This window comes from Amborella trichopoda, chromosome 4 (genome assembly GCF_054954075.1).
Source record: "Amborella trichopoda isolate Santa Cruz 75 chromosome 4, AtrichopodaSantaCruz75HAP2 v2.0, whole genome shotgun sequence".
In the NCBI taxonomy this organism is placed as follows: Eukaryota; Viridiplantae; Streptophyta; class Magnoliopsida; order Amborellales; family Amborellaceae; genus Amborella; species Amborella trichopoda.
This window is the reverse complement of record NC_142339.1, coordinates 30973495-30989588: the sequence shown is the minus strand read 5'-3', so window position 1 is coordinate 30989588 and position 16094 is coordinate 30973495. Positions and strand designations below refer to the sequence as shown.

General features: G+C 37.3%; 1 protein-coding gene across 5 annotated transcripts in view; it reads right to left on the bottom strand.

The window, feature by feature from the left end:
- Positions 1-15365, bottom strand: part of LOC18432804 (zeaxanthin epoxidase, chloroplastic) — a 60921-nt gene extending 45556 nt beyond the window's left edge. For 2 of the 5 annotated variants that reach the window (XM_020666366.2, XM_088863966.1), the window contains exons 1-3: positions 14026-14716; positions 9096-9211; positions 8144-8355 (exon numbers count right to left, since the gene is read on the bottom strand). In XM_020666366.2, the coding sequence (XP_020522025.1) occupies positions 8144-8355; positions 9096-9211; positions 14026-14558 (861 nt within the window). In that variant the 5' untranslated portion in view covers positions 14559-14716. Of the gene's footprint in view, positions 1-8143; positions 8356-9095; positions 9212-9438; positions 9550-9640; positions 9716-9973; positions 10137-14025 lie in introns of those variants that run through there. The other 3 variants (XM_006842904.4, XM_020666365.2, XM_088863967.1) reach the window with 3 other exon arrangements.
- Positions 15366-16094: the final 729 nt, after the last annotated feature.

Genomic DNA, 16094 nt, shown 5'->3' with positions numbered 1-16094 from the left:
GAGAAAGCATATGATAGGGTACCTAGAGACTTAATTTGGTGAGTGCTGAAAAAGGAGTCACCAGATGTTGTATTAACATAGTGAGAGATATGCACAAGGGAGCGCTAACTAGTGTGGGGACAACTAGTGGAGAGACAAATGAGTTCTCAATGACAATGGAACTACATTAAGAATCAACAATGAGCCCATATCTCTTTGTTTTGGCTATGGACAAGTTAATCAGGCACCTACAAGATGAGATATTGTGGTGTATTTTATTCGCGGATGACATAGTTTTGATCAATGAGACTAGAGGCAGCATTAAAGCAAAGTTAGAACATTGGAGGTATGCTCTAGAATCTAAAGGTTTCAAAATTAGTTGGACTAAGAAAGAACATATGGAATGCAAGTTAAGTAATACTAGGAATAGAAAAGAGGAAGTAGCTACCATTGATGATCAAAAAATACCTAAAAGAAATTGTTTCTGACATCTAGGGTCAATAATCCAGGAGAATGGAGAGACTTAGGAAGATGTCGCATATAGAATTGAAGCTCGGTGGGCGAAGTGGAGATGTGCATCCAGAGTTTTATGTGATCCCCGCATACAATTGAAACTAAAGGGGAAGTTCTATAGGACGGCTGTAAACCAGCCATGCTTTATGGGACAGAATACTTGGTGGCCAAGAAACAAAATATCCATAAGATGAGTGATGCAAATCGCATCCAAGATTTTTTTTATTTTTTTTTTATTGTTGGGTCTGAATTTTAGAGATATTAATATATGGATTAACAAGGGACTTTTATTTTATTTAGGATGGGCTTGATAGATTTCCTAGTTCGTAGGACTCCATGATCCTATTCTAGGTAGGATTGTTAGATAAATAGAAGGAGAATGATGGGAAAGGGTTGATCACGTAAGGGGTAGAGAAATTTCCTGAAAAAGATGACCTAAGAGAGAAAATAGGAAAGTTTGGAAAGGGTATTTAGTTAGGATTTAATTAGTTGCTATTTTATTGGATTTGTACGTGAGGTTATGGGTGACTTGTGGAGGAGTTGATAAGGTAAAAGAAAGATTCCTATTTTTATGGGAATTAAGATTTGAGGGGAAGATGATTAGAGAGATTAATGTTGGGGAGAGACAGATTGACGTGGGGGGAGAGAGAGTCTATTTTTGGGTTTTCTTATTAATTCTTTTTAGCTTCTGATGTTATGTTTCATCGCACTTATGGGTGCGATGCACGACGGCATCGACAGGAGCATGAATGCGGAGAAAAGTTGGGCGATCAACAACCCAAAGCCAATGTCAGTGGCATAAGAGAGTTGACCAAAATCAGTGTCGACACGAGCAAAGAAAGAATTTTCTTACATCCAAATCGAACCCTAGAGCCGGATCATCCCAAGATAAGAGACTGATGCGTCCAACTCGAGGAGTTGTTGTCCCTACAACAAAACTTGAGCATCACACAAGTAAACAGAGAAAGGTATGTGATTTTTTGGTACATGAAAATCCTAAATTTTCCACTAGAGAGGTTGATGCTTTGAAAGACACAAAGGGTCCTAAACCTAATGAGAAACAAGTAGATGTATTTAGAGATCAATCTGGTGAAAAAGTGCAGATAATTGAGGATATGCTTAGCATTTTTATTGATGAAAGTATAGAAGATTCTAAGTCTGATAATGAAGAAATTCTACATTGTATTGATCAAAAGGAAATGTTAACTTTAACATTATTTTTGTTGAAGACAATGTTGGATTTTCAAATGATTCCCTCCTAGTGAACATGAACAAGTAACCCCTAACTACAATGAAATGGGATTTGGGTTTCGATGAGAAAACCAAGATAGTGGTTTTTGACCAAAGCAAATTGTCAATGGTCAGACATGAACATGTTTGTTGCCATTAAATGCTAAGACTCCACCTTAATCTTTTAAAGAGGAGGGTGTGGCTCGATTCTCTATTCGGCAACTTATAAAGGAAAATGTTGATGATATCCAGACTATAGTTGATGATGTGGTTAATGTTGGTGCCAGTGGTAAAAATTAGGTGTGTGCATTGGAGTTGTGTAGTAGAGGTGATGAGAGTGTTGGTACGAACATGGTGAGTTGTGATTGGTTGTCAGTTCTGAAAAAGCCTAACCATGATGTGTTGAATGGTTATGATAAATTTGGATGGTTTGGTCGTTTATTGGAACCATTCCGTAATTGGTGTGGTAATTTTCAAGTATATGGTTGTGTTGTAACTTGTGAAGACATGGACACACCTCCGGACTCAGCAAAAACATTTGATAAGGCTGACTATTGTGCACATCCAGAACACTATGCTGCCATTTTCAATGACAGAATTGCATCATATGCATCTGCAATAGTGAATTGTATGTACTAGGAAAGAAGATTTCCTCAATTGCTTAGTACTATGCAATTACAAGGCATAATGAGAAAAGGATGCCCACTTGTTGATTTTCAGATGTAACATGTGATGTTGATGGTTCAATTGAGTGTATTAATCAAACCACATCAATAGAGAAGCCTTTCTTCAAGTACAATCCCTTCACAACTTCTTACCGTGAGGATATGGGGGGCGAGGGTATAATATGTCTAACGGTTGACATTCTTCCAACTGAGTTTGCAAGAGAAGCAACCCAATATTTTGGAGATGTCATATCCAATTTCATTGGTGACTTGGCCACTACGATTAACTTCTCATATTTACCTTATTTAAGAAGAGCTTGCATATCTCACAAAGGAGTGTCTACACCTTTATATAGATATATTCCCTGCAACCGCTAAACCCTTGCAATGGCCTCCACAAGAAATACAAGATATTGGTTTCTCTTAATAGTCATTTATTTGATCAATTTTTTATCAATGAGGCATTGGATGTTATTGAGGCTGCTGGTGGTTCATTTCATTTAGTGAGATGTAAAGTGGGTCAAAGTGCGGAGGCCTTTCCCTTCTCAGAACTTGAAGTTGCTACTGATGGTCAAAGCATTCTTGACCAAATAATTGATTCATTGTCTTCAATTGTTAATCCAAGTGATGACTCTGAGCCTCGAGTTTCCAGGAGAGGTAAGGTTGGTGAAAAAATGGTGCAAGCAGGAGATCACATAGAGAAAAGACCCACGGTTGTAATTCTGGGTGCAGGATGTGTTCGTCAACATTTATATTTCATGTGCAGATATTTGAATGTGTTTGTCATGGGAGGAAGTTTTTTTTGCCAAGAATCAAAATTCTTTGGTTGGAAACAATGCTTCTTCAGCAAGGGTAATCGATTTTGATCCCTCAATCAGCAATTTGTTCTGCAATGTATATGCCAAATGGATGGCCATCGAAGATGCATACCGGTTGTTCAACTTCATGCCTTACAAAGAACAATTGCGTGGAGATGTAGGGCTTCACCATCAACTAAGGGAGGACGATGGTTGTAGAATATCGGTAATGGTCAGTTGGTGGATTTCTGGATGGACCCATAGTTAGCAAGTCAGCCTCTTATCCATGAAGCTGACATTCAGGAAGCTTTGGGGGCAACAATAGGAAGGAGGGTTTCAGATTTTATCAGTGGAGCTCCTCAAGGTTGGGTTCTGCCATATCCCACATCTGATTCTTTGACAAATATATGGAGAGAGGTTGAGAATTATACTCTCCCTCTACAGCCCAAGAAGGACTCACTGGTTTGGATTCATTCTGCTGATGGATCGTTTTCTATTAAAAGGGCATGGGATTTTATTAGGTATCAAGGTTCTTCACAACCTATTTTTCGTGCACTTTGGTCCTCCAAATGCCACCCAAGGGAGAAGTGGTTTTCATGGCTGGCCTTGCATAATCAATTACCCACTTCATTCTTACTACAGCAGCGGGGCATGCAATTGGACTCTTTATGTCCCTTTTGCAGTAACCATGATGACAATCTTTTTCATCTGTTATTTCAATATGCCTTTGTGCAGGATATGGAGATCACTCGCTTGGAGATGTGGAAAAAGGTTTGTCCTTGGTACCTCTGTCCCTGATCTACTCAGGTGGTGGTTACTCTTCAGATTTAAATCACACGGACTCTGTAATATTTGGTCTTCCATCTTTTTTACTGTTATTTGGTTTCTATGAGAAGAGCGCAACATAAGAGTTTTTGAGTTAAGACCCACCAGCAGAGAGCTTATTGTTAAAAGGATTACCATGCATGTTCAGACACTAGCAGAAGTTGAAATGGTCTTTTCCTTTATCAGAAAAGGTTATCACTGGTAACCTCTGGATAACTTGGCAGCAGCAGAGAGCTGTGACCTTTACCTAGGTAGCGTGGTCTTTCCCTGAGACTCACAATTACAAACTGAATATTGATCGTGCTTCCTTCAGAAATCTAGGCTTAGCAGGTGGTGGTGGAGTTATCAGGAACAGTGCGGGTGGTTTTATTGTTGTTTTTGCAAAACACTTTGGTCTTGCTTCCAATAACCATGCAGAATTCTTGACTTTTGAGGAAAGAGTTCAATTGGTTATTCAAAGTAATTGCTTTCCAATTCAGATTGAAAGTGACTCGGCTTTGCTTGTGAATGTCCTTCAAATCGATGCAATGCTCCATGGAGGCTAAAGACGATTGTTGACAATTGTTGCCCCAGACTGTCTTCTCATCGATGGTCCATCACACGTCTTTCGTGAGGCTAACATGGTTGTTGATGCCCTTGCTAAGAGGGCAGCTGCTGGCTCTGATGCCACTATGTGGCGCCATAGACCACTAGATTTTATTTCTTCTCTTTTATTACATGATCTGGCGCAAGTGCCTTTTCATAAGGTTATACGTTAATTGTTTTCCTCTAGTTTTTTATTAATGAAAAACGGGTAGGGGGCCTTCTCCCCCACTGACTTACCTAAATAAAAACTAAGGGATGATGATGAAGATGCAAGAGGAAAAACTCGAGACGAGTTTTTTTTCCAACCCGGGGAGTATAATGCAAATCGCATCCAATATAATTTCTTTTTTATTGTTTATTTATTGTTGGAACTGAATTTTAGAGATATTCATGTATGGGTTAAAAAGGGATTTTTATTTCATTTATGATGAGGTTGATAGATTTCCTAGTTCGTAGGATTCCATGATATTATTCTAGGTAGGATTGTTAGATAAATAGAAAGGGAATGATGGGAGAGGGTTGATCACGTAAGGGGTAAAGAAATTTCCTAGAAAAGAAGATCTATGAGAGAAAATATGAAAGTTTGGAAAAGGGTATTTAGTTAGGATTTAATTAGTTGTATTTTATTGGGTTTGTACATGAGGTTATGGGTGAGCTATGGAGGAGTTGATAAGGTAAGAGAAAGATTCCTATTTTTATGGGAATTAAGATTTGAGGGGAAGATGTGGTCAAAGATAGAGAGAGATTAATGTGGGGGGGGAAGAGAGATTGACGTGGGGGAGAGAGAGAGAGAGAGTCTATTTTTGGGTTTTCTTATTATTCCTTTTTAGCTTATATTTAATGTGGAACTGTCCCCTTAGAGAGAGACTTGAATATTTACATAGAGTTTGTTTATTAATGAAGAAAGATGGCTTCTTCTCCATGGCTTGATTTACAGCCATATTTTTCCCTCCAGTATTGTTAAATTTTTGCTTGTTTAAGGTCGAAAGAAGGCCGGATTTAATTTCCAAGACTCATTTTGCATCAATGAGCGTAGCTGAGATGAAGATGTTGAGATGGATGAGTGACAAGACAAGAAAGGATAATATTCAAAATGAATATATATGAGGGAACTTGGGTGTGGAGTCAATTGGTGATAAGATGAGAAAAAGTTGACTTACGTGGAGTGGCCATGTGCAACGTAGACCTAATACCGCACCTATTAGGAGGTGCAATTTGGTTCAAATGGAAAGCTCTAAAAGGGAAAAAGGAAAGCCCAAAAGGACATGGATAAAAGCAGTAAGAAAATATATGGTGACTTTAGGTCTTACTGATGACATAGTCCGTGATATAGAAGAATGGAGGAATAGGATTCATGTAGTCGAGCCCAAATCATTGAGATAAGGCTTGGATGATGATAATGATGATGATCTAAGTTGGGATTGTTTTGGTCATTTCGAGTTATATAAAGAGCATCATGGACTTTTGTGCTTAAGTTAGGACATATGGATCATTTGACTATTTGTATGGACTATTATTATCTTAGTTACAAAAAATGGACAATTATTCTCTTTTGAACATTAAAAATAATATAAAAGTGGAGCGTGGGAGGCTAAAGGCTCATTCACGTCACTTTATTTCAGAAAAAAGGAACGAAAAGTCACCTGCTTTTTGAAACCCTACTTGGGTTACGGAAGAAACCATAGGTCTCTTCTAATTATTGCCTGCATTTGGCTTGTTTTCTTGTTGACTTTACTGTTTGTCAATTTTCCCACATCACAGTTGTAGCCTGATCAAGAAAAGTAGAGTACAAATCCATGGATCATGGTGTGTGTGAATTGCTTTGGTTAAAATCCTATTACGAGAGCTCGGCTTTCATGTGCAGGGGTCGATCTCCTTGAATTGTGATAACAAAGCAGCCATTGGCATAGCTCACACACCAGTTTGGCATGATAAAACCAAGCATATAGAGATATACCGACGAATATTTCATTCGAGAAGAAGTTCCTACCAAAGAAATTTGCCTTCCATATGTGAAAATTGAAGACCAGCTAACAGACATTCTTACCAAGGTTGCTGGAAAACCTTGACTATAAGTGATCAAGATGGCTTGCCCAATTTGAGAGGGGATTGGGTTGAGAATGTTGTAGTTCATACTCCCTTTCTCTCTTTTAGACCTTCTTCTTCCGCACTCTTCTTCATCTATGTTGTATATTTTAAGGGCCTATTTGGATGTCAATTAATTTTCTCTAAAAGAGACTGTCTTATTTGAAATTAATATAATCCAGAAAATATTACCTATTAGCTATTTGGTACATATATTGCTTTATATAGAATATAATTATTTACATAAATTTTTGGCATTTTGATCTGTTTTTAGCTATTTCTGGCCAAATATGTACTTTTTAGCAAATTACTTAAAAAACAGCTTTTCAAAGATATGGGCTTGATATATAAACTGCCTATCTCAGACAACTTTATAATACACACTGCCAAACAATAGAATCCACTATCTGCATTAACTTTATTGAAATATTGAATTATCAGTGATAATAAGTACTTCTAAATGGGTCTAACTCATCATCATCGTCAAAGCCTTTTCCCAACTAATTGGGGTCAGCTAAATAAATCTTGGTCCGCCATTCTGCTCTATTAAGGCCATACCCTCAATGAGGTCATGTCCCCATATCTTTTCTCACTACTTCCAACTATGTCCTTTTGGGCCTACCCCTTGTCCTTTTGGGCCTACCCCTTGCACCTCCTAACAGGTGTTGTACTGGGTCTGCGCCACACATGGCCAACCCACTTAAGTCTACTCTCTCTCATCTTGTCGCCTATTGGTGCCACACCTAAATTTTCTTGAACGTGTTCATTTTGAATTCTATCCCTTCTTGTCTTGCCACTTATCCATCTCAACATCCTCATCTCCGCTACACTCATTCTATGGATGTATTGTTTTTTGACCGCCCAACATTCCGCCACATACAGCAAAACTGGTCTCACAGCTATCATATAGAACTTGCCCTGCAGCTTCATTTGTATACGTTGATCACATAAAAGTAATATAGGTTTGGATATGTAATTATAGAATAAAAAAGGTAAACAACCAAAAAGAGTTCTTCGCAAAATATCCAGACCTATTTCACAGGATGTGAAAGTCTGGTTGGGCTAGATGAGTTGGGTAGGACTGATATTTAACAAGACCTCACTAGATATGTAATAAGGGAATCAACAGTTCCCCATACAATATGACTATGGAGAACAGCAGTTCTCCAATAATAGCAAATATAATTTCAATCAATCAGTAACATGAAATAAATAAAGCCAACGATTTAGCTAATGTACGTGAACACAGAGAAATGGCAAACTTAATATTATAAATAACATAGCACAGCCACACTCCTAAAGACATCTGGTTAAGGAAACATCTATACATTATTTCAGATAAACAAAACATATAGATAAGTTCTTGATAGAACTATATCCTAAGCAATGTAAAGAATATAAATATACAATTATTCCAAAAACAAATTTCCTCGAATAGGCGAATGAAGTCAATGAAGCACTTACCTCAATAGCCATGCAGCCACCTTGGCCCAGATTTGGTTGCATAGCATGGACGGAATCCCCAAGTAAGGTCACACGCCCCTTTCCCCATGTAAAAATTGGAAGCCTGTCATATATGTCACGACGGAGGATCATCTCCTCATCTGTAGCAAGGATCAAGTCGACAACTTTGTCACACCAATTCCCAAATATTCCGAGCAATCTTTTCTTTTTACCTGCCAAGGGGATCCCATAGGACTCATAAATAAAGCGCATAATGTTGGCCATTTATTATAAGATTTAAGTGGCTAAAAATTGGGAACAATAATACAACTGGAGCATGTGCAGCACAAAATTAATGCACTTTGGGATTGCCAAAGTCCAGTGGCTGAATTGCACACTCTGGATCAACTATGAGTGTAAAATATGATTTGAGAAACACCTTCACATAATAAAGAGCCTTGTATTGGTTGATCTCAATAAATACAGGAGATCAACAAATAAATACGTGAGACCTTCAATAGTTCATTTCTATTTTCTGCGTTTTTGGGTAGGTTAGTGGTCAAATTCAAAGTTGAAAGTATTGCTGCAATAATCAACACCCAAACCATTTTAGCCTCACACCGAATCCCAGGCTGTCATAGGTGATAATATACAGTATCAGCTTGGGAACAGTTAAAAAGTGCTTATATAATGATGTATAAGAACAAGAAGACAAATGCTCACACCCTTACAAAGCTCAAAGAGGAGAAAGTTACAAATGATGAAAACAAGAATTAGAGGAGGTGGTGAGCAATCCAGATACAAGAAGACATTGAGGCGTTCATAGAAGAAACAAGTCGTCCTTACACAGAGACATTAATAGTTGAAAACATGTTCACAGTTTAACTGCCAACTGTTACAAGATAAATGTTTCAGATATGCATCAAACCCATCAGGCACAATTACTGCGAATGATCAAATGTAAAAGACGTACCATTTGGAGCATCAACTCCACCAGGGGGTTCCTTGTAGAATGCATACCATTGCATCTTTCCAGCACCCACATCTGAAGAGACGAAGTATTGTTTGTGACCCAAAAACACCCGGTACCTTCAGGAGAAACAGCTCATAAAACATCAAGATATTTTCCATATCAATTTGCAACTTGGTCACAAAAATACAGCTAAACCAAACTATGCTTTCTCCATGGCATATGCAGCATTGGAGAGTCCTTAAAATTGCAGATGGGAACATATAAATTAGCCACCAGTATTTCAAATAAAGGACTTCATAATACTTCTACATAAAACATATGTGCCAAAAAATATATAACATACCCAACAGATTCTATATCCGGAGGTACAAAATCTGCAATTCCTGTGTAGCATGTATAACCCGAGTACATAGCTTCTTTAGGTCCAAACAAGCACTTACGTACCTATTTCCAACTGAATTTGTTATTACAAAGGGTTATTACAATTAATTGATACTTTGTCCTAAGAAATTCAACATGCTAACAACGTACAGCAATATGATTACCTTAGAACCTATACCATCTGCCCCAACTAAAAGATCACCCTTATGCTGCTCTCCATTCTCAAGTACCACAGTTACCTGAATCCTCAACACAAGAGAGAGAGAGATAAGGGGGGAGGGGGGGGGGGAAGGAAAAAAAATAGAAAAAAAATGTCACTGAGTGCCTCAAGTACGGAATAACTAGTTTCTTTAAATAACAAAGTAGTGAGTCAATATGCACCAGTTTCAAGCACATAAAGAAATAAAGAAAATTAAAGCAGTATGTATGCTTAAGTAATGAATCGTAAATGATCAGCTTTTTCGTTTTCAAAATTATGCCAGAAAAGATGAAATTACCTTTGTGCCATCATCTTTAAAATCAACAACATTGCTGTTGTTAAAAATAACATCTTCACCAACTGCGTGTGCCAGTATTTGCTGCAAAGTCATGCGGCTAATTACCCTTGTGACTGGGAGTCCACGCTCCACGGCAGGAGTGTATGTGTCAAACTTGACGTACCTAACGCCAACTCAAAATTTTTGAGATAACTCGAATAAGCAATCTATAAAGATAGAATAGTAAGAAGTCCTATGCTAATCGTATAGTGAATGCATGTTATTACTCAGATATCTACTTGATTTCCATTCAAGAGTAGATTCTGAATCCTCAAGTGGTGCTCTCTGCAATTGATTAAGACCACTACAAATTGGAGAAATATTTTACCAGGTGGTTCCCTATTAATGACATTGCATATGAAGGTGCTATCTTTGTTTAGTACCTAACAACATTTACACCAAATCCATCATACACGAAGGATACTTTATATATCCACCCAATCTAAGGCTTTCTTATTATGTAAATTTCTCAAACATGACCCTCATAAAATGAATTGTTATTATTACCGGATACGATAAAAGTCACTATTTCGACTGCTATCCACCTTGCTAGGTAAACCTACAAGAGGTTAGCATAAGTCCAGAGTGTTTGGACTGGGATTCATGGCAACTGAATCCTGTAATAACCTAGGGATGGCCAGGGGTAAAAGGACAAGTCGTTGATTTCTGCCCTTAAAGTAGATGGGTTCAGGTGACCACTGTATACATATAACGAGCATGACATATGAGGACATACATATGTTTAATAAAAACAAAATTCAAGAATCTTAATCCTAGTTAAATTCGAGAACCCTAATTCAAGAGTCAAGATTGCTTGTCAAAGCACTAAGAGAAAGAGGCGGTTGCTGCCTTGGCTCTAATACCATAAAGAATTTTAGAGAGAGAAATGAACTTCTTCTGAAAAATTATTATTCCCACACTTATATTGTGATGGTTCTTTCATTGTATATATTATACAATAGTATGATAGACACTTTCCTATGTTGTTACATGCAATATACACTTTCCTATCTTGTTACATGCACTACTTTCCTATCTGTTATATTCTCTCAAAAGGAAAGAGCAATATTTCTATTGTTGCCTTTCCAAAAACTAGGATTCTTGAATTTAACTAGGATTAAGATTTTTGAATTTTGTTTTTATTAATGTTGACAAGTAAAAGATATTATCCGATGTTATTTCTATGGTACTTATCACTGTAAATGCCCTTTGCAACTCTAATTCTGGTTAAATTACAACTCTAATTCTGGTAAAATCTATCTTGGTTAAATTATTGGTTAAATCTTGCAGCAATAAGGACAAGCTTTATGTGCCACATGGAGTGACATAATAATAGGAATTCTGAGTGACCTTGAATGTTATATAGATCATCATCATCATCATCCATTCTGCTTTATTAAAAGTCGTGCCCTCAATGAGCCCATAAGCCCCCATATCTTTTCGGACTTCTTCCAACTACGTCTTTTTGGGCCTACCCCTTGCCCTTTTCCTCATGACAGGTGTTTTACTTGGTTGGCACCACAGATGGCCAGCCCACCTAAGTCTACTCTCTCTCTCATCTTATCACTTATTGGTGTCACACCTAAATTTTCTCGAATGTATTCATTTCGAATTATATCCCTTCTTGTCTTGTCACTCATCCATCTTAGCATCCTCATCTCCACTACACTAATTCTATAGGTATATTGTTGTTTGTCCGCCCAACATTCCGCCCCATAGAGCAAAGCTGGCCTCACAGTTGTCCTATAGAACTTGCCCTTCAACTTCAATGGTATGCAGCAATCACATAAAATTCCAATTGCACATCTCCACTTCGCCTACCCAACTCTAATTCTATGTGCGACATCTTCTTCAATCTCTCAATTTTTCTAGATTATCGAACAAGATATCAAAAGTGCAGTCTTTTTTGTACTTCCTGACCGTCAATCTTAACTACTTCATCATATCTACTCCTATTATTACTAAACTTGCATTACATATTTAGTCCAACTGATTTGAAAACCTTTTCCAGGGCATCCTTCTAACTTCGTGTTGATGCCATTTGGGGTTTTATCGATCAAAACTATGTCATCTGCGAACAGCATGCACCACGGTGCCTCATTATGTAGATAAGGTCGATAAACTGGGATCCAATTCACTCTCACTAAAGAACAAGTTAGATAATTAGATCATCCTCTAAAGGACATACTAGAGAATGCATAAGTTACATCCTTGGGTCTACTGATCGACTTACACAATTTGTCCATATGTTAATCTTTATTGTTAATCTATTTTTCTTGTTTAGAGCATTTCTTTATTTACCAATTGTTTCTTATAACAATTGGTATGGTTCTTCACACCTTCCACTAAAGAGCAATGTCGATACATGATTACTTTCACATTGGCGAAATAGTTTCCCCTGTAAAAGTATGTTCGAAAGTTTTAGACGACGCTAAAGCATGTAAAATTTATAAAATATGTTGCAAAAAACTTTCTAAATCTAAAAAAAGAACCTAGTATATATTGCTCTAATGCCTCTCTGCAATAAAATATGAGATCTATACAGTGTGTCCATTACTCGCACTGATGTGAAATGCCTGACTTCAGAGATCCATCGCGATATGTTTATGCCTGATAAATTTCTTCACAAAGCATACATCTTTGATTTAAAAAGTCATTAGCATGAAAACCTATATTTAGCCGTGATGCCATGGAACATAATTTTCATAGGATTTTAGAATTTTTCTTAAATATGATAAGGAAATAAAATATATATACGTTAATATGCTCTGGGTTTTCCATAAATACAATCCACTATTCAAATCTGAGGATTAGTAAATAATAGTAAAATGGGATCGGATAATGTCCCAGACCACACATATCATCTGAAAATTCAAATACTTCTTGGAAAGGTGTTACTTTCGCAAAGAAAAGCAGATCATGATATTTGAAACATATAGTTCTCTATGATACAAGTAGCATCAGCTCTGCTACCATCCCATCAAAGGCCAGCTGATGTGAACCCTTCCTCTGCTCAACCCTCTTAGAGTTTGCTTACATGAGTGCAGGAACAGTACAAATCAGCCAGCCATCGTCCACATCAGCTATCAATTTTATACAACAGCAGGCTGGTGCTACTTGCAGCCCACTGAGCAGTATGCTACAAGTACAACAAAATTGAAAAATACAAAAGGGTTTCTTGGAAGGGGGTGGTTTGTATAGAGCCGAGGCTCTAAACAATCAAAGTAAAATGCACCTTCAAATAGTGTCGAGAAATGTGGTTTCAATACTGGACATATTTGTGATAGCCTTAAAATACATTTTCATCTTTAATTATAAAATTTAAGGCTTCAAAAATAGTGTAGATCAAGTAGATCTATGAAAATTTTGAAAATTGATGGTCAAAAAACGCATTACAAGATTCACTATTTCCAAAACTTAGAAATCCATTTTTTTTCTCATGTTCATGCATCTTGATGTCAAGACGATCAAATTGAGGATATTTGGGCTCTAATTTGATTGATTGGAGCCTCGGCTCTATTTAAACTTTTGCCTTCTTCAAAACATCAAAAGTATGGAAGTCCACAGTGCAGTCCACAAATCCAATTAAAAAAAGTTCAAATTAATGTTCGCTCACAAAATTTTTACTGTGAAACGGAAGTTAGAAAGGCACAGTGAGTAGAGAAGAGTCCTGACGATGGGGTTAGAAGAAAGTTTAAGTATCTCCACCACTAAGATGTCTAATAACTCTGCGTAGTTCAATATAATTTAAAAGTGTGAACTCTATTGTCAAAATTCCAAAAACATGGCGATCTAAAACATGATTTCAAACCCACACCATATGTTTGGGGATTCTCTGTCATGTGACTTGAGTCCCTGTGACTCAATATGCGAAAGTTTGGAGGCCGAAGTACAACTATGTAGGAAAGAAAACAACAAAAAACCATATCCTAATGCATCAAACAAGATGGAAATAACAAAAATTGGAACTGAAAAGGAAAAATAGAGAGAAGACAAGTGTGAGAGTTTGTTACCAAGCGCCAGAGATACCATCAACCAATCCATTAATTCGATCACCAGTGATGCACCCCACATCCATGATGTCCTCAGCAACCTCCATGTCAATGGCTTCCAAGGCCGCAAGGGCATTGCTCTGTATCTGAATAGGCCCCCTGTATTGACCCTCTCCTCTGATCGCACTAACATCCCTCTCAAAAACCACGACATCGAAACCCTTTCTCCTTGCCGCCAACGCTAAAACCAGGCCCCCAATTCCACCCCCAGCAATCAGAATCCGAAGCTTCTTCGCCAATTTGGAGGACCCACTTGATTGCGCAACTTCCTTTTCTTTGGGTGCTGCTAAAACTTGGGCGAACGTTCCAGTTTTGCGCCTCTGATCGGCGATAGCCAAACTGGGTTCAAATTGTCTCCTTTCAAAACCACCATGCATGGAGCTATAGTCCCCTGAGTGTTTGTTTTTAGAGAGACAGCAGAAACCTCTATGAAAGGCTCCATGACCAAGAAAGTTTGTGGGATGTAAGGGACTGATCATGGAAGCTTGGGTCATTCAGCAAAATATGAGGAGTTAACTAAATCAATAACTTCCCTTGGAGGGCAAGCATGAACAGAGACAGAGAGGGAAAGAATGAGTTGAAAAGCACTGAAATAAAGAGAAGGGAAGGAGAGAGAAAACAACCAACGGCAAGTGAGAAAAAGTGATAAAATTTCAAAACTAGAGAGAGAGATTTTAAGCCGTATGAGGGGACACAGTTAGTGAGAAGGAGTGTGGAAGTTGGAGTGGACACATGTACTGTTGACTCATTTCCACTCGTTCGTGTCCACGTGGAAGGCTGATGTGTACAAGGCAGAGGGTCTTAGCCACACGTCAGCCATCCACAACCTTTAGGTTTTTATAAATGAATTGAAAAATATTATTCCTTAAGTAATGAACGGACCTACAAACCTCACCACATGTAAAATATTATACAAAATAATTTCTTAAAATAAATATGCACTAAGATATTTCAATCAAGTTCCTCCACAAGTACTTTACTAACATAGTTGATTGTGGGTATTTTGGTAAATTAGATTATAAATAGGCTTATTTTATTGAAAGCTAAGAGATTTATAGTTCCGCGAAAAATATACTATCCATTTACTCCTTTGGACAAAATTTTAAATAATTTAGGACTCCTTCGAAGATGTAATATTAAGGCTCTAAATTTTAGGTTCCTAAACTGTCAAACCGAAAAAATCTCCTAAGTATGCCTTCATAGAGAGGGAGTAGATGCCCAGTTTTTAGCTATGGTGCATATGTTTGTTAACTCATGGACTATAGTATATTGAAGTAATATTCCCCTCTCTTTAATTTCACCTGTCATAAAAAAAAAAAGTCATAATTTTGAAAACTAATAATTGGATTTAGTAATTTGTTGGGGAGATAGGAAGAGCAAGTGCCTTACCTCTATTGATTTGTGGCTTTGGTAGCCGACGAGGAATTTGCTTGATGCAAGAGAATTTGGGGTGGAGAAAAGAGTATGGACCCTCTCGCACGGTTTCGGATATTATTTTTACATCAAAAATATTGCCCCATCTCTATCCTCTATGTGAAGCATCATAGGTTCGGAGAGAACCAAGTTAGGTTGGGATGGAAAGAATTAGCATGGCATAAAAGGGTGCTTGCCTACGTGTCAATCAAAAAGCAGTTCACACGTGTATATTGCAAATTTGAAGAGTACAACATGAGGTCATTGACAATGTAGCTAATGTTACGATCTTTATGTGTATGATCTCTTGTCACAAATTTTTATTAAGAACTCAAAATTTAATTTTTTTTAATATATTTATACATAAAATACTACTAATATTTTTTTTTGATGGATCAAATATACAACGTGTTCTTATGGGTGCACTTTAGACAATATACTTTTACATCTTCCAATTCCACATGGGGGAGTAGCAATGAGGCTAATTTTCATTATTCTAAAATAACCAATAGCTTTATTGTAAAAACAATCCTCTTCTTATCTTTAATAATATACAAGTATATAGTATTTTCTTTAATTTGGCATTCTACTGTTATTATAAAATTGATTCATTATTA